Here is a 22,365-nt window from a genome sequence, read left to right on the forward strand (position 1 = left end):
TCAATTAATCCTGTGTTAGGAGGACACTGCTACTGTGGTGTTAGCACCACCACTGTGAGGAAACCTAAAATGGTTCTAGTATTTGATTGAAACAGAGACCAAAGGATTGAACACATTGTCACTTCTGACAGAATGGAGTTGGAGGCTGAATTCATCTTTAAAACAATGACTTTTGCAAATTAACCTCACCCTCTGCTCCTGTTTTCTGTCCCTAAGGTATGACAGTCATTGTGTCAAGCTTTTCTTATTATTATGAGAATTCCAAGTGATGTTTCATCTCAAACCCTTAGTACTTGTGATGGTTTGCATAGGCTTGGCCCAGGGAGTGGCACTGTTAGAAGGTGTGGCGTTGTTGGAGGAAGTGTGTCACTATGGGGGTGGACTTGGAGACCCTCCTCCTAGCTGCCTGAGGATGTTCAGTCTCTTCTTGGCTTCCTTTGGGTGAAGATGTAGAACTCAGCTCCTTCCTCACCATGCCTGGATGCTGCGATGCCACCACGCTCCCACCTCGATAATGGACTGAACCTCTGAACCTGTAAGCCTGCCCCAATTGAATGTTGTCTTTTATATGACTTGCCTTGGTCACGGTGTCTGTTCACAGCAATAAAACCTAAGTACTATACTTCATGCACAGCAATCTGACGCTACATGTTACTCACCATTACTGTGGATTTCATGTTACAGCTCATGGCTAACGGATTACCTGGAAATTTGTTTGTCCTTTCCAGGGGTAATATGTAATTCAGTTTCCCTTCGCTTTCTGCCGACAACTTGGAATCGGGGATGTGCTGTTTGACGAGCGATGTTATTCTTTCGTGCACACACGTTTCACTCAGCTGCAAGCTGTTATTCAAAAATTGAAAGAGGTTGTTTGAAAAATAGTCTCTGGCATCCAAAACTAACCACCAGGGAAGAGCATTTATAAATTTGATATAAAAAAAACCAAGTCATGCAAAGCTGAACGAAATAAAGAGCTAAATCAGTCAATGCAAACTAGGACCTTAGTTAAGAGACAGTATTACTATTCTGGGTTAATGGTAATAATGAGGTTAAATACAGTCTTGTCAGGTTTGGAAAAGTTGTGGGACATTGGAATAACCAAATACGGTCGACATTTAACTTCTTTGCTTGGTTTTTCTCATACTTCCTCTATGGTAGGCCAGGTATCTTCTATTCCAGTCTTCCCCACCCTCTCACCCTTTACCTCCTCCTACTTGCACACAGGTGTGCACACGTATACACATGTACACACACATTTATACACATATGAATTTTCTTTCAAAATATATTTTTATTAATTCTTCGCAATTTTCATATGCATATACGATTCCAGTTGTGTCCCCACCCCTGTTCGTTCCTCTTAACTCTTCCCCATCTCTGTGCCAGCCTCCTTTCTTGCAATGATTCCCCCAGGACCACCCTTTTCTCCAGCCCAGTTCTCATCTACCCCCACCTCCCCCTAGAAAGCCTACCTTAAGTGATAACCAATCCCCCATTTTTTCTTCAGAAACAAGGAAGATCCTGCACACCTCAGCTTCCCCTGGGAGATGAACACTTTCCTATCTGAAAAGGAAGAAGCAGTGATGGGAGATATGTTTTATTTTAGAGAAATATGAGATACAATGAATTGCCTAAGAGTTCATAAAACTTTAAATACTGCTGTTGGATGCAATCATGGCTCAAAAAAAAAAAAACCCAACATAATCTTTGATGATCATGTAAATTATTCATGTGTCAGACACCTCCACAGAATGAGTTACATGAGCATTTTTGATAAGCGTAAGCATTCACATGTATTCCAGCTGGTTGTGCACAGATCTGTCAGGTTGATTTATTCAGTCATGGAGTTCAACGCAATGGCATTTATCTTGCAGTTAGTGAGCTAAAGAGGACATTGTGTCACCATGATGCTGTAAACATGAAGGGATAAAGACACCTCAAACCTTTGCCTAAAAGAGCTCCTGGTTATGGCTCATAGCATCTAACAGTACAAAAGCGGCAGCAAAGAAAATAGTTTAAGATTTTCAGACCTAAGTCCTCATCGTGATGCTTAAGGAAGCCAGCAATTACCAGCCAGGATGTCAGCTTCATCCATGAACTGTGTGCTGAAGAGGACCACGCGGTCTGCTTTGCGCTCCTTCAAGAGATTCCACACCCGGTGCCTTGAAAAGGGATCCAGCCCAGCAGTGGGCTCATCCAGGAGGAAAATCTAGAGGAAGAATCAAAGGAAGTAACTTTCACTGACTATGGGAGCAGGGAGCACAGGCTAGGTGTGTACTTATTCCACTGCTCCACTGAATTACCTCCATCACAGTGCCCTTTCTGAACGAGAAGGTTGTTTGATGTCCAGATTACTTTTATCAGTGAATCCAGTCTGACTTACCTGAGGGTCTCCTAAAATGGCGATTCCAAATGTCAGCTTTCTCTTCTGTCCACCACTTAGGTTTTGAACAAGAGTATTCTGAATATTTTTCATCTCCAGTGCCAGCAAAACCCTTTGTACCTGCACATGCACAGACACGAACTTTCAAGCCATAACTAAAAGGTCTTTATACCCAGCACCATAAAATATAATGACTTGTAATAAGCAGAGTCTTCTGTTTGGGATTCATAGGACTTTACTCTTACTTGACCTACGACTTGGGGGAAATTGTTTACCTCTTCGTAATTCAATCTTATTTGAGTATGAAGAAATTCCGTTACTTATCTAAGAGTTGCTAAGATTAAAGGAATGTATTTAATGGTCTGGGAGAACATCATGGGTTACATCTTAGAGTTTGCTATTCCCATGTTTTCACAGCCAACCTTAACATATCGATACATGGGTAATTTAATACACCCCAAATCAAAGCAAAAAGGATTAAGCATTTTTACTAAAAATTTAAATTTTATGTTAGTGTAACATGTCATGTACCTCATTATCCACTTCTTGAATCCCTTTTATTTTAGCAAAAAGCCTAAGATTTTCTCTTACAGTGAGGAAGTCAAATTGTACATTGCACTGCGGACAAACTCCAGTGAGCTTGCTGATGCTTTCCAAGTCAGTCATTTCTGAGAGTTTGTTATCATGGATAGTGACCCAACCTATAAATAATGGTTTTAAAAGACATCATCAAGATAGCATAGCATCCTTAATGTAACTTTAAAAACCTTTATCAAATGAAATCAGGCATGTGATCTTCTCTTACTCCTGGCATCATATTTTCCAAATTCTGTCTTAGCATTTCGATCTCACCTGCATCTGAGAATGTGGTACACTCTACATTTTATCATCAAGAAATGAGATCAACCTCTCTGCCTCCCCAGCTATGCACCCCACTTGCTTGGAACAATGGAATAGGAGCCAATGACAAAGAACACAGAGAAGTCGTTTTCTCTTGGCATTGATTCTGTCTGTGGCTCAAATTCGTTTGAACTTCAGCCCTAGAAATTTCCCAGAAAGAGGGATAAGAGAAGAGAGAGAGAGAGAGAGAGAGAAGAGAGAAAAGAGAGAGGAGAGAGGAGAATGCAGAGGGAGAGGGGAAGTCAAAGGGAGAGGGGGAGGGGAGAGGAGGAAGGGGAGAATAGCTCAGCTAAAGTCTCAGACATGTAGGTAAATCCATTCTAGGCCATAACCTAGAGTGATAACAGTGAAATTGAGAGGACTTACCAGTCATATTTTAAAAGTTGCTAATTTTCGAGATTACTTTATCTATACAGAAAAGCATGATCAATGTATTGAAACTGTTAAAAACTATTAAAAAACTGTTAAAACTATAAAATTTTAAATATTACAAAATACTAAAATTCTGTACATTTCCGTTAATGTTATATGTATATATATATTATAAAAGAATAATATAAATTGCATGTCAGTAACTGTTAATTTAATTATCTCTGCCTATACTTAATACTCAGATGTCTAACCAAAGCACAGATGATCCATTTGCCAACTTAGAGGAAAGTCTTTGTTTCCTACCTTTGGTGGGAACACACAGTCCACTAAGGACATTTAATAGCGTTGATTTCCCAGCTCCACTGTGACCAAGGATTGCAGTAATCTGGCCTTTATATACATCCAATGTCAAATCTGGGAGGAAAACAGCATGAAAGTGAAGGTTTAATTTGGGGCCCATCTAGTGCCTATGTATTGATAGTGTGACTAAAATTTATGAAAGTGCACATTCATTCACTTATTAAATCAAAAGTAATACTCTATTTCCACTTTACAAACTTACACAGCATGGCAATATTAGATCAGTGGTGGGGGGTTGAGAGACAGGAGATTCAACACCCACTTAGAGTCCAGAATTGCTTACTGAGAGAAAAGTTAGCTAACTAAAACCCAATATTTTTCTATCTTAGTTACTTACCTTTCAAAGCTTCTGTGCGCTTAGACCTCTGTATGTATTCTTTTGTAAGATTTCTGATTCTGAGAAAGAGAGCAAGAGAAACATGGTTTAAAGAGCAATGGTTTTCTTTATTATCTAACTCCGAGTCTGGCTGGAATCTTTAGGTGAATTTGGATGGCAAGGACATGAGAGAGAGCATGTGAACTTGACTTAGCTATGGTTAGACAGCAATGGTACTTGGGTCAGTGTTTTAAAAACTGACCAGTACCTGAGCTCACCTGGAAGACAGGCTGCTTCCTTTGGTGTGGGCCAAGGCTTGGACACTGTTCGAGCCACTGTGAGCATTTTTCCTCATCTAAACCAAATGTAGTGATGGGGAAACTAGACAATGATACAACCCAGACAGCTACCATAGCACGGCTGAGTAGGGAGCATACATTTTTACAAATGTTAGAGAAAACATCTGCACAAGGTTCAGAATCTCTTCAAGTCAGCCAGGCAGTATAGAATGGCAAGAAGAGGAAATCCCGTGAACAGTATCAGAAGTGCTAGCCATCCCTGGACTCTAACCATTAAACAGTCAATAAGTATAGCTATTTATTAGAGCTCTGCTTTCTTGTGCTGAAAGAAGAACTACTAACAGTATATATGTTTCGTGTTGCATGTTGAAGAAGTGGTCCATGAAAAGTATCAGATGCTAGTCATTATATGAGGAAGATTATGATCACTAAGAGGGCTGTAAATATTAATAAATTTTTAGTACTGTTGGACACTAAATTCTATATATTGCCATTTAAAATCACGTTAGCTCTGGAAATGTAGCCATGTGATCTGTCTGGTTGTGTTCTGTCAGCTAAATATACATTTAGTGTTTTTGCACCCAACTGACTCTTCTAAAACAACTCAGAGTTTATGTATATTGGTTAAAATAGGTTTCCCACAGCTTTTTTTCAGTAGATGATAATTAACACTGAGACAAGTAGGCACTGTGCACAGTAAGAAACTTTGGATTACTCAACCGTAAAGGGGTTGGCTTTATCAAACTTCTCCCCTCAAGCAAGGCTTTGGAACCTATGAGGAAGAGGATGCGACAAGACTGTAAGAGGCAGAAATGGTGATAAGGCCAAGGAAACAGAGTCTTCTACACCCTCAGATCTCAACTTGTGTTCATGACCCCTTTGGAGTCACACATGAGATATCCTGCATATCAGATATTTACATTATAATTCATAACAGTAGTAAAATTACAGTTATGAAGTAACAACAAAATAATTTTATGGTTGTGGGCCACCACAACATGAAGAACTATATTAAAGGGTCACAGGATTAGGAAGGTTGAGAACCACTGTTCTAGACACAACAGAGCAGATGAACACATGAATTCCCAGAGAGTGGGACAGAATGGCCAAGCCCTGCACAGGTTCAAACCAGACAAAACTCCAGCATGGAGAAGTGGACATGGGATCCCATTCTAACCAAGAAGCTATTTGTACCTGATACCTGCTAGGAGAGGGACAATTCTTTTTCTCCCATGGAGTGAAACTGAGTATCTCAACCATACTCTAGGACAGGTCAACATTAATGAACTCAGTGGGTTCTTTTGGGGCAGGGGGTTGTTTTATTTTGTTTTGTTTTGGCATTGTTTTTGTTTGGTTGGTTTGGTTTGGTGATGGGAGGGCTGAGAAAGGCAAAGGACATGGAACATGAAGTTAGGTGGGTAGGGCAGGATGTAGGAAGAGTTGGGGAAGGGAAAGAAAATAACCAAAACATAAAGCATGAAAATAAAAATACTTTAAATGAAAAGAAAGAAAAATTAGGTTCTCACTTCCATTTAAACACTAACACCCTATTCTTTCCCCTCACTTCTCATTCAGTGAGATATCAGAGAGAAGATGAGAGAGACTAGTAGACAAAAACAGTGTCTCAATAGGACTTTCTCTGCCTGAGGTTAAAAATTATCCAAAAGAAAAGTGAGAAGGATATCGATGGGGCAGGCTTCATGTTAAAAATTGAAACTTATGATTAGAAACTGGAAAATACCAACGCTTTCACCTGCCAGGCTCAGGGAACACAGGAGAGCAGGAGATGGAAAGAACATGAAAGGTGAAAGACAGAGAGAGGTGCTGTGAAGTTCTATTCCTGCTCGTGACATGGCTGTCACTAACGAACCTACAGAGCTGTGACTATCTGTGCAAGATCGAGCAAGTAAGGACTCTACAATAATTGGAGGATGGATTCATGAGAGACACTCCTACTTGAGGAGTCATTGGTAGTTGTAGTTGCTAAGAGGGAGTCACTTCTCCTTGGAGGTGATAGGCCACCAGTGGGCAGCCTCACACTATACCAATGCAAGTAGGCAGAATTAATTGGCCTCGATGGGATATAATATAATTTCTTCTTTATTTGAACAAAATGCCACCTGTACCACATGAAACACCTGTTTTATTATAACCCAGAATGCAGGTGTGCATGACCTACAGGCACGTTGATCTGATTTCCTGTTCTTCTCCATGCTTTCACTTTCCTCGTCCCCTTTTCCTTGGTCTTCTTTGTAGGAAAGATGGATCCATAAAGAAAGGAATGTTCAGATGAGCGAAGGAAAATGGATGGTGTGAAGCCGTGAGCTGAAGAAAAAGACAAGAAGGGAAGGAAGAGAGAATAGAAGCAGCAAGGGACAGGCAGAGAGGACTTTTGCTGAGTTGTGGCTTCTATTGCCTTAGGTTTGGCACTAACAGCAGCAGGCTAGAGTTTTTAAAAGAATAATGGACAGAGAATGACAGGCAACGTAAGTGAGATCAGGTCAGAGGCCTGTGAAGGACTCAATAGAGGGTCTGCAGGGGTGAGCTACATGTCTGGAGCAAGCTTTAGGCTGAGGATAGCACGGCCTTACAGTCCAACTTCATCCACACTACGTCTGATCTCACCTGATGACTTCCTTCCCATGGAAGTCTGTAGACACAGGTTCAAAAGAGTCATCAGGAAACTCATAGTCCCTTTCATTGTCAAGGACAGTCCGATCTGCTGGATTTTGTCCTGTCCAAAATGAGGACTTCAAGAAAAACAAAGGTGGGTGTCGACGTCCATATTCACCTGTTTAAGCAGAGTAATTTCACATTGGGTCAGCCATTGTCCTAAGTCCCCTCTCCACCTCTAAACATAAACAGAGAAGCATAAATACAAGAAGACACTATCCTGACTGTTTTGACATTGGGAATATTAAAGAAAAAATGGAGTTATTTGTACCAAATTAACTACATAAGCAACAAAAATTTGAGCAAAATGAAAAGAAATCATAATGCAAAATTAAAGACTTCTCTGTTCTTGAGCCACCCAAAGTGCAGTTCTAAATATATTTTGAGTTACTATACAGACACCAAAAGGGTGACAATTTAGTAAATTACATATCCAAAAATATTGTGAGTTTACAAAGTCGATTAAACAATTATTAATTACTAAATGAACCTTTTATGGAAGACAACAGAATAACAAAATTATTTGATGGGCTGTGAGGAAGAAGGGGAAGGTGTACAACCCATCAATTTGAAGAAATGAAGGGCAGAAGAAGCTAAGTACTGTAGTCAGAGTAAATCTTGTTTGTCTTTAAGTTCCTCTTGTCGTGTCAACTCGTTTTGGCTAAGAAAAATAAAAATAAAAGGACAGCAGCTGAGCTAGCGATGTGATTATCTGAACATGCCAAATACATAAAAAGGAGTCCTAAAATAATGGAGAAAGTAAAGAAAATTAAATAATTTCTCATTTTTCCAGAATTGCTGAAAATTAAAGTCATAAATTTAAAAGCTTAAGGAACTCTACGTATGAGCATGTACCTACCTACGCATGGGTATGCACACACACACACACACACACACACACACACACACACATACACACACACACACACACACACACTGACACGTACACACATGTGACACAAATTCATTTCCAAATCGGAAAGCTCAAAAGCAATGAAAGAAAAGAAAAATCATAAAAGATGCTGAAGCAAATTGACATTATAAAAGGAAATAAAGATAAGAGTGAACAAATACTTCCCATCGGGGAACACAGGAGCCAGAAGACAGATGGTGATAGCACACGTTTAAAGGAGGTTAAATTCAGCAAGATTGCACTGTTCAAATAAAAACAAACCTGCCAGCTTAATGCTCTGCATTCATCAAAAATATACCTCCTAAAAATGAATTAAAAAAATAAAGGCTATATATGTATATATCCACATATATCTATATACATATATATATATATATATATACAAACATACATAGCAATACAGAAGTGGGAAGTATTAAAAACATAAAATATTCTTAAGCAAATATATGGAAAGCATATATATCAAATTAGATTTAAATTTATATTTTTAGTTGAGCCTTGAGAAAAATATGAATAGTATCACATGTTGCTCAAGCTTTGGTCAACATCCCAAAGAAAAAAAAAACGAAATCCATACTTAATTTGCTTAAGTGAAAGAGAAACTGTTTGCTGAAGATGCCTCTAACATGAAGAGACATAGGAGGTAATAAATTTTGTCAACTACAACACTTGGTGGGAATTCAAGGAATAAGAAACCTTTAGGGGTTAAAAAAAAAGTAACGCCTTTCTATAATATGGCTCGAGCTGCATATGTAGCAGAGGATGGCCTTGTTGGGCACCAATGAAAGGAGAAACCCTTGGTCCTGCCAAGGCTGGACCTCCCTCCCCTAGTGTAGGGGAAAGTCTGGGGGTGGTTGGGAAGGGGGAACATCCTTATAGAAGAAGGGGAAGGTGATGGGATAGGGGGCTTATGGCCTGGAAACTGGGAAATAAAAAATATCCAATAAAAAAAGGAGAATGAAAGGTTAGCAGTTTTGTGTCATCTGAAATAAGAGTACACTGGGGAAAAAGACTAAAATTTGATCCCCAAACCAGGATTTGTTTTGGCTTAATAATAAAAGCAAAAGCTTCAATCATTAAAGCATAAAAATATTTCTAAATGGTTCTTTGGCAAAATTGTATAAATTGGGTCAAAATTCCTTAGAATGTGCATTTTCTTCACTAAAGCATTTTCTTTAGTCAGTACTGGAAATAAAATATTTAAATATAATCTTTGTATGTAATCATAGTTATATGTAACTAATTATATACCTATTGTAATTATATTAATCATATGCTATAATTATATAATATAATTACATATAATATATAAATTATAATTGATATATAATTTATATATATAATATATAATGAAATACTATACCTACACATATATGTAACCAAGGAGATATATACATTCATATAAATATATTCAAATTATTTATCTGTGCTATACACATTAGCAAAGATGTTGAGTAAATTATTATTCAGTAAACTTTGAAAAAGTTAACAGAGACAATTTCTCTGGGTGCTTGATTCTCTCAAACTCAGGCAGATCGACTATTGACTGAAGAAAGCAACCCCACTATTGGTGCCTCTTCCTGAGTCACCTTCTCTTCATGTGTTCCCTCATAGCTGCTCTGGGACGGAGCCCTGGGCGTGGCCTCTTGAAGAGGAAGCGAACATAAGAAGAGCTGTCTGTTCTTGAGCAGGGAAGGTATGGTAGACAGGAGCAAAGAAGGATCCTTTCACAGGTATTAACTGAGTCCTGGGCTATCCCAAGCCTCTCAGGGTGTTTGAGCAGTAGTAGCCAACAAGACCAAAATCACAGATGTTGAGAAGTTTATATGGATTAATAAATTGAAAGGAAATACAATTATAAATGTCCTTCATTTAACAATAGTTTAGTTCACCCATGCCATTATATAAACTATTGTTAAATGAAGGAAATTAAGCACAGTGGGAAAACTGCGGTCTTATCTGATATATGTGGAGATAAAGGGTTGAATTCATAAACAAAGCAGAGTAGGATGGGAGCCGAAATAGCAGACAGAGACTTAGGGGATTTTCAGCAAAATTCCACAGAATTTCAGTAAAAAGGGGAGCAGTGATTTTAAGCTATATTTCATAGTATAGATGATGAATATTTATGCTTATTCAGCATAATAAAAGTCATTACATGGCCCAGATATGCAGAAAGAATTTAGAACTACAGATCTGTAAACAACCACAAACATTAAGGAACCAAAGACGCTAGGTGTAGGAAGGAAAAAGAGACAGGTAAAATGAAATTGACAGCCCACGCACTCATCGAAGAGGCTGCCTATTTCACATGAACAAAATTCAGATTTTCAAGTCGAGCTGGTACGTTGCAAGGGAGATAAAAGAGCCGGTCCTCCCTGAGTGCCTGTGCTCATTGTCTATCCTGAAAATGGGCAAACTCTTGGAATGTGCATGGAAGGACATGTTTTTAAATCTCACTATGTGAAAAACATAATTAATAAAAAAGAAATGAGATCACAAGCATGCCATTATGTCTTATCACAGAACTGCTTACCCGGTAAAACCTTCTCAAAGTAGAATGTCAACATCAGGTAGAAGACACCATCAAAGAACAACAAGAAAACGGTGGCAATGACTACATTGGGGTTGCCTGTGGGGTGCCCGCTTGACTCCAGATCATAGTCCAAGCGCAAGAGCTGTAAATTAAAAAATAGCCCAGTGAGTTAAAGGCAAATGGTCACCTTTTAGAAAGAGCTTAGCTGTTTCATGGATGGAAACTATTACACTCTGCTACATCCCTGAAAGGCAAAGTCTAACTGCTCAGCTGCGCAGATCACAGATTTGGATGGGAAATCAGAAATGCTTAGAACGGCAACGCACTTACGTAATCACATTTAGCAGAGTGAATGTGTGTTCTCAGCGAGACACGCATTAGAAGGAAAAGGAATTTAGAGAAGGTGTGGTAGTTGGCCTCTGTAGGTGCCTGCACACAGGTAAACATGCATATGTTCAAGACCTTGACATCCATAACCATATGTGTGTGTGTGAGTACACATATTTATATATATGTATATTTATATATAATAGAAATTCTTATCATCACATCATAATGGAGATTAAATAGTTGGACTTATTCCATAGCTGAGTACAAGAGTCTGTCTGATCAGGTTAAGGAGTCAATAGAGTAGAGGAAGGGAAAACACTTGTGGATCAAAAAGGGATTTCTTAGACCATGGTTGAGCATCCAAAATATTCATGTTCATTTTATTTTGCTTTATGTTACTGCTTCAGAATTAAATCACATTATCCTTTCAAAATTAAATAAGGTGGTTAACTGGGATGCATCAGTTTAAAGTCAAAATTTAAAGTTAAATAACAAACTTTGGAGTGTGACAAAACATAGTAAATATATATTCAGTATATATACTAAATGTATATATATATATATATATACTGATACTGAATATACACTGAATTGTGAATCTGTTCACCTTCTTTTACATACAGAACTTATTTTCTGGGAGAAAGTGTCTTCTCCAACTTTGAAATCTCACAAGTAGATTCCATTGAGCCATAGTGTTTAAGAGGCCACCTGTAGAAATAACTCTAAGACAATTTCAGTTCCGGGGAGAAACATCTTTCAGGAATATAATTGGTAAGCTCGCTAGCTTCCCACTCACCTGGGTCATTCCAAGCATAAAAGCGAAAGGGCTTAGCAAACTTAGAAGCCACTCCAAGGACACAGGAAGGTATCTGTATAATGCTGCGAATCCAAGACTTCCGCAGGAAACAGTGAGGAAGAACACCACCAAGTCGGTGAGGAAAGACTTCTTTAGTAAGACACTCATTAAGAAAGACAAAGAGATCTACAAGAAGAGACGACCCAGTCAGTTTACGTTTATCTGAGAGTTATTACTATAACACAACGAATGATTTCCTATGTAAACCTACAGATTTCCTCTACTGACCTTACAGAAGCTACACAGAACTATAGATAAATACTCTTCCACTACAGCTTGTCTCATGCAAGTACAAAATAGGTATATACAGAAGTCACCCGATTGGTAGCAACTTGGTTTCTCAGACTGAAAACCAAGTGGAGTTTGTCATCACCAACTCACCAGAGATAAGCCATAGAAGAAAAAGAGACTGAAGATCATCATAAATCCAGTCATAAAGACAAATTGGACGGAATATACAACGAATGTCAGGAAAAGGGTCACGATGAAGACAATGACGCCATAGAGCAAACCCCAGGACAGCCTGACACAAAGACAGAATTCTATTAGTATTCATGGTGAGACAAAAAAGAGGTCCTATTCTGGGTACTCATGTGACCCTTCTCTCAGTCACACACTCACCGTCGCACCAAAATTGACAGGATCTTCTAGAATGTATAAACCAAATGTAGTGGTTTAGGATTGTAAATATCTTATACTTAGGAATAATACAAAGACCATATGAATCTCAGGCACACTGACGGTCTTTTCCATCAAGTATGGCGGCACGTGTGTCTTGTTGAGTTACGATTGCTGAAAAGTTAGAGTTTCTTTGTCCTGTGCAAAGCTTCTCTGCTCTAGCTTCTTCTTTTGTGGTTTTACCCTCTTTCCTGTCTTGTGCATATAACAAAGTTTCTCTTTGTCCTTATAGGACATCAAATGTTCTATATTCTTTAACACCAGCCACATTTTACTTAAGATAGGATGATTTTTTGGGTTCATATTATTATTACAAAACACATACTTGCCCATTTTCCTTTCCTTCATTAATACTATCTGACAGGTTGTAGTCTTAAAATCCTTATATTCTTAACTCTATAAGTCTTTAAAATGTTGATAAAGGGATATAGAGTGCTAGCTTGGTAGAGAAAGTGCTTGGCATGCAAGCATGAAGACAAGTTCAATTCCCGGAATCTACAAAAAACAAAAAACAAAAAACAAGAAAACAAAAAACAAAAAACAAAACAAAACAAAAAAAAAAAAAACCAAAAACAAAAAAAAAACCAAAAAGCCAAAGAAACAAACAAGCAAAAACTGTGAACAGATGAATGCTTGTAATCCCAGAACTAGAGAAAGGAAGACAGATTTCCTGGGCCAGTAGATGACAAGATCTCTCTAGTCAAATTTAATCTATAGTCAGTCAAATGTAATCCTTGAGTCTCAGGCCAGTGAACGACTCCATCTGAATAAATAAAATGAACCATAGATGTGACACTAGAGTTGATTTCTGGCCACCATACATGTACACATATGTGCACATACAAGAATACACACATACTAATACATAAAGTTTAATGACCAGTAAAAAAAAAATCCCATTTAAGCGATCAACTAAGTTGGTTGTTTTTTTTCTAACAAAAACAGAAACCTCTATGGAGGTTCTTAATCTATGGGTCATGACCCCTTTGATAAAACCCCATCTCCAAAATTATTTACATTATGATTCACAACAGTAAGAGCAATGAAAATTATGAGGTAGCAGTGAAAATAATTTTATGGTTGAGGGTAACCAGAGCATGAAGGCTGACAGCATTAGGGGAAATGCAAGCCGCCTCTTTAAAGCAAGCCTTTTATCAACTATTAGATTTCTCATGAATCTGAAAGCTATAGATATTGCTTATGTAATGTCTGAAATTATCAATTCATGACAAACCTGTACTCGTTGTTCATCTCAGACTTAAGTGTGACCAAGTCTTAGGCCTTTTCTGTGAAGCATCTCACCAGGGAGATCCCATGTAATTCAGAAAAACAAATGCAAGAATGTTCTAATGATGACAGCGGCTTTGTCTGGGACACTGCCATGCACCTGAGGCTGACCTTGAACTCCTGCTTTTTCTTCCTCTACCTTCCAAGAGCTGAGATTGTGGCTGTGTGCCACCATGCCCAAGTTTATAGAGTGTTAAGGATCAAACTCAAGTCTTTATGCATGCCAGCCATGCGCTTTGCCAGCTGAGTCACCTCCTGCTTACCAATGGTGTTTGTCCCTAGAAGCTTGCCTTTTTTGAGCCCCTCCACTCACTCACCAGAATGCTGAGTCCCGAAGGCCCATCACTGTCATAAAGGCCTTCATCTTCTTCCTTTCTCTTGTAACACCAGCTGAGATATAGTAGGTAAGTGGGGAGAAAGCAATAATACATAAAAAAAGGAAGTAGTCGGTCGTCGTTCCTTCTTGCGCAATGAAAGAGTCTATCTTGATGTATTTTCCGGTAAGTGACATCATCTCTTCCATCACTGAGTGATTTGTTGTGACCTAAACAAAGATTGTCCGTGAGGAAAACATGAACAGCAATGATGTCTAGGCGAAACATGCTCTTTCCACTGAACATATGTGACTTATCTGGATTGGACTTTGGCCTGAGTTTCTTCTCAGGTGTTCTGTAACTCGGTTACTTGGGTTCTAGAGTCCAATCTCTCAATCTGCTCTGCCCACATTACTCCATGTTTTATCAACTTCATGTTTTTCATTGTCTGTTCTCGTCTCTTGGAACGCCTTTTCCTACTATATAAAGTAAATATGTTTCCCACCCCATCGTTCAGTGATAAGGGTCTCTTTCACAGGAATCCTTCCATCTAAGCCGATATTCTGTGTTCCTTTACAGACACATTCACCATGCTGTGGTGACATGTGTTTCCTGTTCCAATAATTATGTGACTGCATGTCCAGCTTCCAAAGGGGACTGATTCCCTAAAGAAAGAAGTCTTGCTTCGTCTGTGTTGCTGCTGCTACGCTATCCCTGGTAATGCAGCAACTTTGGTGAACTTTATTGGAGAAATCTGGGCGGGTGAGTAGCAAATCATCGGGAAAGCGTAAATGGGAGTGAGAGAATGTAGCTGTCTCAATAGGTTCACAAAACTGAATAATTGTCATCAGACATTTGCACTCACTTCTATGATGGCGGAGTTAATGGCAGCTTGAAGAGCCACAAACCCATGTCTCCAGAAGGCTGACAGGTCACAAGAAATGGCAGGTTCATATCGAAAACAATGAGCTTTGAGAACAAAGAGAAAATATGAGGTGTGGGACATGACGCATTTATTGCCTTGAAATCCATACAATTCCAAATGTATAATTATCAATAATTATTGAAGTGAAGATAGTAAGGCCAAGTACACTAGAAGGTGTTCTCGCTTCTACATTTTCTAAGAGTCAGTGCTTTCTCACGATGTCTTCCGTTTCTCTATTCATATTGTTGAGGTTCTCCTTCTCCTTTTGTATTTATTATTATGGTTGTTGTTATTTATCATCCTTATTAAAGTTTGACACAGGGGAATTAAACCTATAGCCTTATACTTTCTGAGCAAGCATCATACCAGTGAGCTGTACTCCCAATCTTTGAACTAATATTTTAAAATAACTTTGAAGATTACCCAAAGGCAGTAGAATAGTCTAGAAGAAGACAAAGACCCCCACTCTAGTCAACTATTTTTCAAGTGAGAAGAGATATAATAAAATCGAGAGTAAATGGAATTCATAAGATAATAATTCAGTAGACATTTGAAGAAAAGTTACTTTGAAAAACCAAAAGTCAAATGTAAAATTCCCTCTATTGAAATTTTAACTACAGTTCACTAAAGATAAGCCAACGTTAAATTAGGAAATCTGTTCCATGCTATATTAACTTTAAAATATCTTTAATTGATGAAGGCACATGTAGACTTGACAATGACATAATGGCAAGCAAAGAAACATCTGCACGTGGCTCTATGCACCTTAAGAAGTGAAGTCTAGAAGGCGCCAATTCCCTTTCTCTTCTGTGGTCCTATTCTACCCATTAAATCTCTCTTCATCCCAGAACAAGCACATTCCTAATCTTTATGGTCGCCTATTGATTTTTTAAAAGAAGTCTGTATTCCTATGCAATATTCCTCCTCTGTTCTTACCTTTGATGAAAGGCAAACCTTCTCCTGCTGTTACTAAGTTTTAGTTTTAGTTTTGAAGAAGGCATCCTATTCAGTAACCTAAGCTGGCCTGAAAGTCAGTAGATAGCCCACACTGGCCTTGAACTTGCAACCATCCTCTTGTCTCGGGTCTAAGCTATCACATCTGGCTAAGGATATATCTTCTTGAAATTGCCTAATACCTTCTTGAAACTAGCATGTGATCTATCTGCTATTGAAATTCTCTTTTACATGGATTTAGTTTAGGGTCTGTGTTTGTGTACACACATGTGTGTGATGTGTGTGTGTGTGTGTAATTTCTTGTTTGTCTAATTTTATTAACCTCTAAAAATCAACTTTACCTTTGTTATAGTGGGGATGGAAATTATGAGCTAACGTGTATGCTCATGTGTGCACACATGGGTGAAGGTCAGATGTCAACCCTGAGTGTTGTTTCATGGGAACCATCCACCTTGTCTTGTGAGATGGAGCCCTCAGTGGCACCCAGGACTAGCCTGGCTCTCCAGGGAGCCACATCTCTCTGTTTCTCCAGCACTGCCATTGTAAGCATTCACCACCATGTGTTCTAGGCATCAAACTACCAGCCCACTGTTTGCACAGCAAGTACTTTACTGAGTTACCTCCTTGGTCCCCTGCCTTTGTTACTGAAGCTTATTGTTCTGTATTAATTAATATCCTGTTCAAGTTTGCTTTTTGTTGCTGTAATAAAACCCTATGGCCAAAGTAACTTGGGAATTAAAGGGCTTATTTTAGCCTAAAGGTTATACTACATCATTAAGGGAAGCCAAGGCAGGAACAAGAAGCAGAGACCACAGAGGAATGCTGCTTATTGGCTTGCTCCCCATTGCTCATTTAACTAGATTTATTTTACAGCCTAGGCTCACCTCCCTAGGGACAGTACTGCCCACAGTGTGCTGGAACCTCCTACATTGATTAACAATTAGGAAAATGTGATACTGATATGCCCACCAGCCAATGTAAGGGAAACAAATTCTTGAGTCAAGGTCCTCTTTTCTCATGTTGTCCAGGACATGTTCCCTACATTTCTTATAACATTAGAGAAGTGGAAAGCCGTCCAATGTGGGAAGCTGCACAGTTACCTGTGTGGTCCTGATGCTCCTTTATGATTGGGATCCTGGTTCCTTTCATAAACTTCAGATGGTAGGAGTAAGCGGTGGAGAATATGATCCCCACCGCATCATCATAATGTTTTGAAATGAACTCTGTCATATTTTCTTTGTTTGGAAAAGCCAATATTTCTCTTCCTGGCATTCAAAAGAAAAATATTACTACTATAAGTAAGTTTCTATACACAATCCCTATGAGAGGCATTTTAACTACTTTCCTGTTGCTGTGATTAAAACACCATGAGCAAAGTCAACTTAAGGAAGAGAGAGCTGATTTTAGCTGATGACTCCAGAGTGAGAAGATCCTACTGTGGCAGGCCAAAGCCATGGTAGCAAGTCACTGGCATGGGATGAGAGGAGGTTAGCCCATATCTTCAAATGCAAGTATGAAGCAGAGGCAGTAAGTAGGGTGCTCTCAAAACCTGCCTCCAGTGACAATTCCTTAAGCAGGAGCACAGCTCCTAAGTGTCCTCAGAGAACACAAACGGTACACACTGTTCAAATGTCTGAGCATGGGGCTCCAGTTCTCTCTCAAACCATCATAGGAACTTATTCCATTCCCTCCTAGATAAAAATTTTAATCATGGAAATAATCCCAAATTGTATAATGGCCTTGGATAATTCACCCAAACTAAAAATGTCCAAAATATATTTCCAAGGTTGTGGATAAGATCAGAGGCATACACATAAATAGTTATTTTCTTCAATATACTCTAATAACAAATTCCCATGATGCAAAATAACCTACCATTCCAATTGGAGTATTTTCGATTGTACAGGAAGAGAAGGGTTCAAAATTGAAAAAAAGAAAAAACAAAACAAAAACCATGAGTGTACGTGTAGCTTAATTAGACATTGCCTTTTCCTTGGGAGAAGATATTAGTCAAGTTTATTTTCCCTAAAAACCCATTATGTTCACTCCAAAGAGAGCGTCTATAAAATGAAGGGTCAGGCTGAAGACTGTAGAATAGAGAGATGTGGGTCTTGGATGGCAAGTCAGATCAGGGTATGATCTTAGAACAGAAGTGGCTTCAGTATGGAAGGGTACGGTGCCCAGTGCATACCATCAGGTTCAGGGTCAAAATCAGTGGTTAGTGGGGTGCCAGGGAAAACAGGCTTGGAATGTCTTGTGTTATTGTGGCCCATGGTGGGCAGGAAGGCAGAGATAGGAAGGAAAACCTCAGCATAGTGTGGGAACTATGGCCACAGACTCCTAGTAGCAGGTGGTTTGCCAAAACATACACTGTGGTGAGAGTGAACTCTTACATGTTGAATCTGCTTCTGAGATCGGAGTCCAAATATAAAAGCATGTTCCCTGAGCCAGAGCAAACCTATGGATAAAATATGACTATGAAAGGGAGGAAAGATTTTATAGACTTCCAGTGACTGGGTCCAGTCGACAGGTCGACCAATCTTACAGTAGTGCCTTTGACGGACCATGTGAATACCACCAATTAATGACAAGGTCCTTCTGAGATACCATCGTCACGCTAGGGCTCAACTGACATCACGGGACCATCACTGTAGCTGAGATTTCTTTAGTATTTTTTCCTTGCTTCATATTAATGATCACTGTGGGATTTGAACTTGTATTTAAGAGAAGTGAAAAAGAAAAAAATCTGTTTTTCTTCCAGTAAACATTCTGAAGTTCAGTTGCTCTTTTGGGTTGACGTGGTTTGGATGACTTCATGGGATGGCTCAGAACCTGAGCTGTTTCTAATAGGAAAGATATACTTGATTTCTACCTGTGCCTTTCTAACCTTGTTGAAACTGATTTTCGAGACTCTACTGGACAAACTCAGAACAAGACACACAGGTAATAAGTTGTCATTTTACTTAAAACCATAGGCATTAGCATTCACTTACAAGTGAAAGACTCAAGATACATTACATGCAGGTTGGATAGATGGCTCAGTGGTTAAGAGCACTGACTGCTCTTCCAGAGGTCCTGAGTTCAATTCCCAGCAACCACATGGTGTCTCACTACCATCTAAAATGGAATCCAATGTTCTTTTCTGTTGTGTCTGAAGATAGCTACAGTGTCCTCACAAAATAAATAATTAAAGAAAAAGATACATTGCATGCCATTGACCTGATCCTATAAAGGAGGTGAAAGGCTTCTCAAAGGCACTTTAGGAAATACTTGAAGTATTACACAGTAATACAGCTAAACCATTCCATCCCAAAAGCTCCCCCCAGCACTCTTGCTGCACTACCATTATGAAAAGTAAAACTGTGACCACGTTCTTTGGACTCTCATAATGTTCTTTCTGTGTAAATAATCTAACAGAAAGCAAAGGTTGAAACAAAGAACTCATTTTAAAAGAACTTTTTAAATCGAATGCTGTAGCTGCCTATTGTGACACAAGGTTATCACAGTACTTGGGAAGCTGACTCAAGATTATGAGATTCAGGCCAGCCTGGGATACACGGTGATAACTTGTCTCAGATTTTACTTTCATTTAATGAGGAAATCTATATGTGTTAAAGGGTCAGCAATTGAGTTTTCAATTTTAAAAAAAGGCAATGCTAATTATTCTTAGGCCCAGATGTGATCAAGGGAAATCGTGCTGATATGCGATACAATTAGATAATTTTGATAATCAAGATTTGTCAGATGGGGCTGGAGAGAGGTCTCAGTGGTTAGATCACCAACTGCTCTTGCAGAGGACCCAGGCTCAGTTCCCAGCTCCCTCATGGTAGTTCACAATCATCTGTAACTCTAATCAGAGGGTCTGATGCTTTCTCTTGGCCTCCAATGGTGTTGCAAGCATGTAATGCACAAACATACATGCAGAAAAAATACCACATATTAAATAAAAGTAAGTCTTTTTGAAAAATAATTAAGTGAGGTGCTGAAGAGATGGCTCAATGGTTAAAGCATTTGTCCTACAAACATGAGGACCCTGGTTCCGATTTGCCAGGACCCATATAAAAAACTAGATATGGCTAGATATGGCTTAGCCATTGGAAGACATAGACAGAGGGATTCAGAGAGCTGTCAGGCCAGTCATCCTAGCCAGGCCTACACAATGGTCTTCCAGTTCAGTGAGAGACTGTCTCGGGCAATAAGATGGGAATGATAAAGGAAGACAGCCCCACATCCTATTTGGGCCTCTGCTTGCTTTTACACCTGAATATTAATGTACATGGAACACCACACACACACACACACACACACACACACACACACACACCCCAGAGATTATCAAGTAAACTATACATTAACCAGTGTATGCGTGTAACCAAACGAACTAAGAAGAGAGACTCCTTCTGGCTTATCAGAAAACTCACCTGTCATGTAAGAGACCAAAGAGACACGGTTCATTATCTCCTGAGTTGTTGGGGTGACAGGTGTGTATGCAATCGCAAAGGTGGAGTCATTAAATGAATCAACGCGTCCCAAGTCCACATCAGACAGTGACGAAAACTCATAAACGTCATGCAATTCAAAAAATAAAGATAAACAAAGTAGTATAAATGCTGTGTACAGGAGTTCCTACAAAGCCAGGTGAAAGAAACGAAGATAACTGTAATTTCTAATGAGTCAAACATTTTACCATATAGCTATGACATTTGTTGACGAATTTTCAAATTTCTCTGTATTCTAGGACATATTTGGAGAGAGAACATTCCTTCTACAAAAATTAAGCATTGCCTATAATTCTCAAGACTTTTTAAAAATATTATCTTGCTATCTACCCTAAGCTGACTTTGAATTGGAATCCTCATGCCTCAGCCTCCAAAGGGTACAGATATGGCTCCTATACTCCTGGCCTCCTCTTGGAAATAGTGCTCCAGGATGAGGAGATGAATTGTTTTTTAAAAGTGCAGTAGTAGGCTGTGACAGGGCACAGCCTCCCTCCAGCACTCCTCAGTTCGAGTTTGTTGCAAGAATCAGAGGATGGAAATAGTTCTAAGACAAGTTAATAATTATTATTGTTGATGTTGATAGTTTAATAATAATTACTATTTTGGTCATATTTTTAACTGCAGGATAGAAAATGCAACAAGAAGCCAGGACCATAGAATACTACACTGACTTGAGAGTTTGCTAGGACTCTCTGAAGGATACTGTGAGTTGAAAACAACAAATCACGTTAAAGGGTTCTAATTTCCAAAATGTGTATATATGAGTATGTATGAATGTGAATGTGCATATGTGTGCATGTTTGTGTATATGTGTACCTGTACATATACACACATGTGGCACAGGCACACACACACACACACACACACACACACACACACACACACACACACACATGCAGGCTCACTTGTATGCACAAGGACCACGGTTCACATGCAGAAGTCAGTGATGACCCATGGGAGTCAGCTCTCTCTTCCCGTCATGTGAGCTTAGAGTCAGAGTCATGTCCTCAGGCATAGATGTAAGCGGTTTTACCCTCTAAGTGACCTGACCAACCATTTGTTTGCTTTTTTTCCCCAATACTTGGCTTTTAAAAAGTTCACTGAATACGTCCTTTGAATAATCTCACAATTCCGTTTGCAAATGCTACCTTGCTGCACTGATAACATAAATAGGAACATTTTTCTTCACAATTATGCTGATTTCACAAAGTCTCTGTGTCCTTAAGAAACCAAATGCCATTCTAAAAGAGAAAGATCCAGGGGCTGGAGAGATGGCTCAGTGGATAAAAGCGCTGACTGCTCTTCCGGAGGTCCTGAGTTCAATCCCCAGCACCCACATGGTGACTCACAACCGTCTGTAATGGGATCTGACGCCCTCTACTGCCATGCAGGCTTACATGCAGGTAGAGCACTACTATGTAAAATACATACTTAACTCTCAAAGCAAAGGGGAGAGAGAGAGAGAGAGAGAGAGAGAGAGAGAGAGAGAGAGAGATCAATTCAAAGATAAAGCCATTAGCTCTGTCATCACGGCGTATGTGTCCATTAACTTTGTCCCTTTGATCCACCACTATCTTCATCTGAGAGGGCAGAATAGTTTGGAATGGCTTTGCAGGGTTTTAAGGTATTTTTTATATTCTCATTTTGGCCTCTGTTATGCTGTCCCTAATGAATGGCCCCCTCCTTCTGTGTGGAGGAATGATTTCATTCCCAGGGATGTCTCCAGCCCTTGCACACAGAAAACATACTGCACCATCCCACACAGGAAGC

The 22,365-nt window shown here is 39.2% G+C and overlaps 1 protein-coding gene across 4 annotated transcripts in view; it reads right to left on the minus strand.

Moving 5' to 3' along the window:
- Window positions 1-22,365, minus strand: part of Abca8a (ATP-binding cassette, subfamily A (ABC1), member 8a) — a 69,973-nt gene that overhangs the window by 42,894 nt on the left and 4,714 nt on the right. For all 4 annotated transcript variants that reach the window (XR_005489862.2, NM_001281824.1, XM_006247611.5 and 1 more), the window contains 15 exons: window positions 20,518-20,722; window positions 17,197-17,361; window positions 15,083-15,186; window positions 14,221-14,447; window positions 12,320-12,461; window positions 11,879-12,064; window positions 10,753-10,894; window positions 7,256-7,421; window positions 4,353-4,411; window positions 3,959-4,069; window positions 2,915-3,084; window positions 2,384-2,503; window positions 2,071-2,209; window positions 1,473-1,563; window positions 704-843 (listed from right to left, as the gene is read on the minus strand). Coding sequence is in view for 3 of the 4 variants with exons in the window: in NM_001281824.1 (NP_001268753.1) it covers window positions 704-843; window positions 1,473-1,563; window positions 2,071-2,209; window positions 2,384-2,503; window positions 2,915-3,084; window positions 3,959-4,069; window positions 4,353-4,411; window positions 7,256-7,421; window positions 10,753-10,894; window positions 11,879-12,064; window positions 12,320-12,461; window positions 14,221-14,447; window positions 15,083-15,186; window positions 17,197-17,361; window positions 20,518-20,722 (2,167 nt within the window). In the remaining variant the exon portion in view is untranslated. The remainder of the gene's footprint in view (window positions 1-703; window positions 844-1,472; window positions 1,564-2,070; window positions 2,210-2,383; window positions 2,504-2,914; window positions 3,085-3,958; window positions 4,070-4,352; window positions 4,412-7,255; window positions 7,422-10,752; window positions 10,895-11,878; window positions 12,065-12,319; window positions 12,462-14,220; window positions 14,448-15,082; window positions 15,187-17,196; window positions 17,362-20,517; window positions 20,723-22,365) is intronic.

Source organism: Rattus norvegicus, chromosome 10 (assembly GCF_036323735.1).
Source record: "Rattus norvegicus strain BN/NHsdMcwi chromosome 10, GRCr8, whole genome shotgun sequence".
Lineage (NCBI taxonomy): Eukaryota > Metazoa > Chordata > Mammalia > Rodentia > Muridae > Rattus > Rattus norvegicus.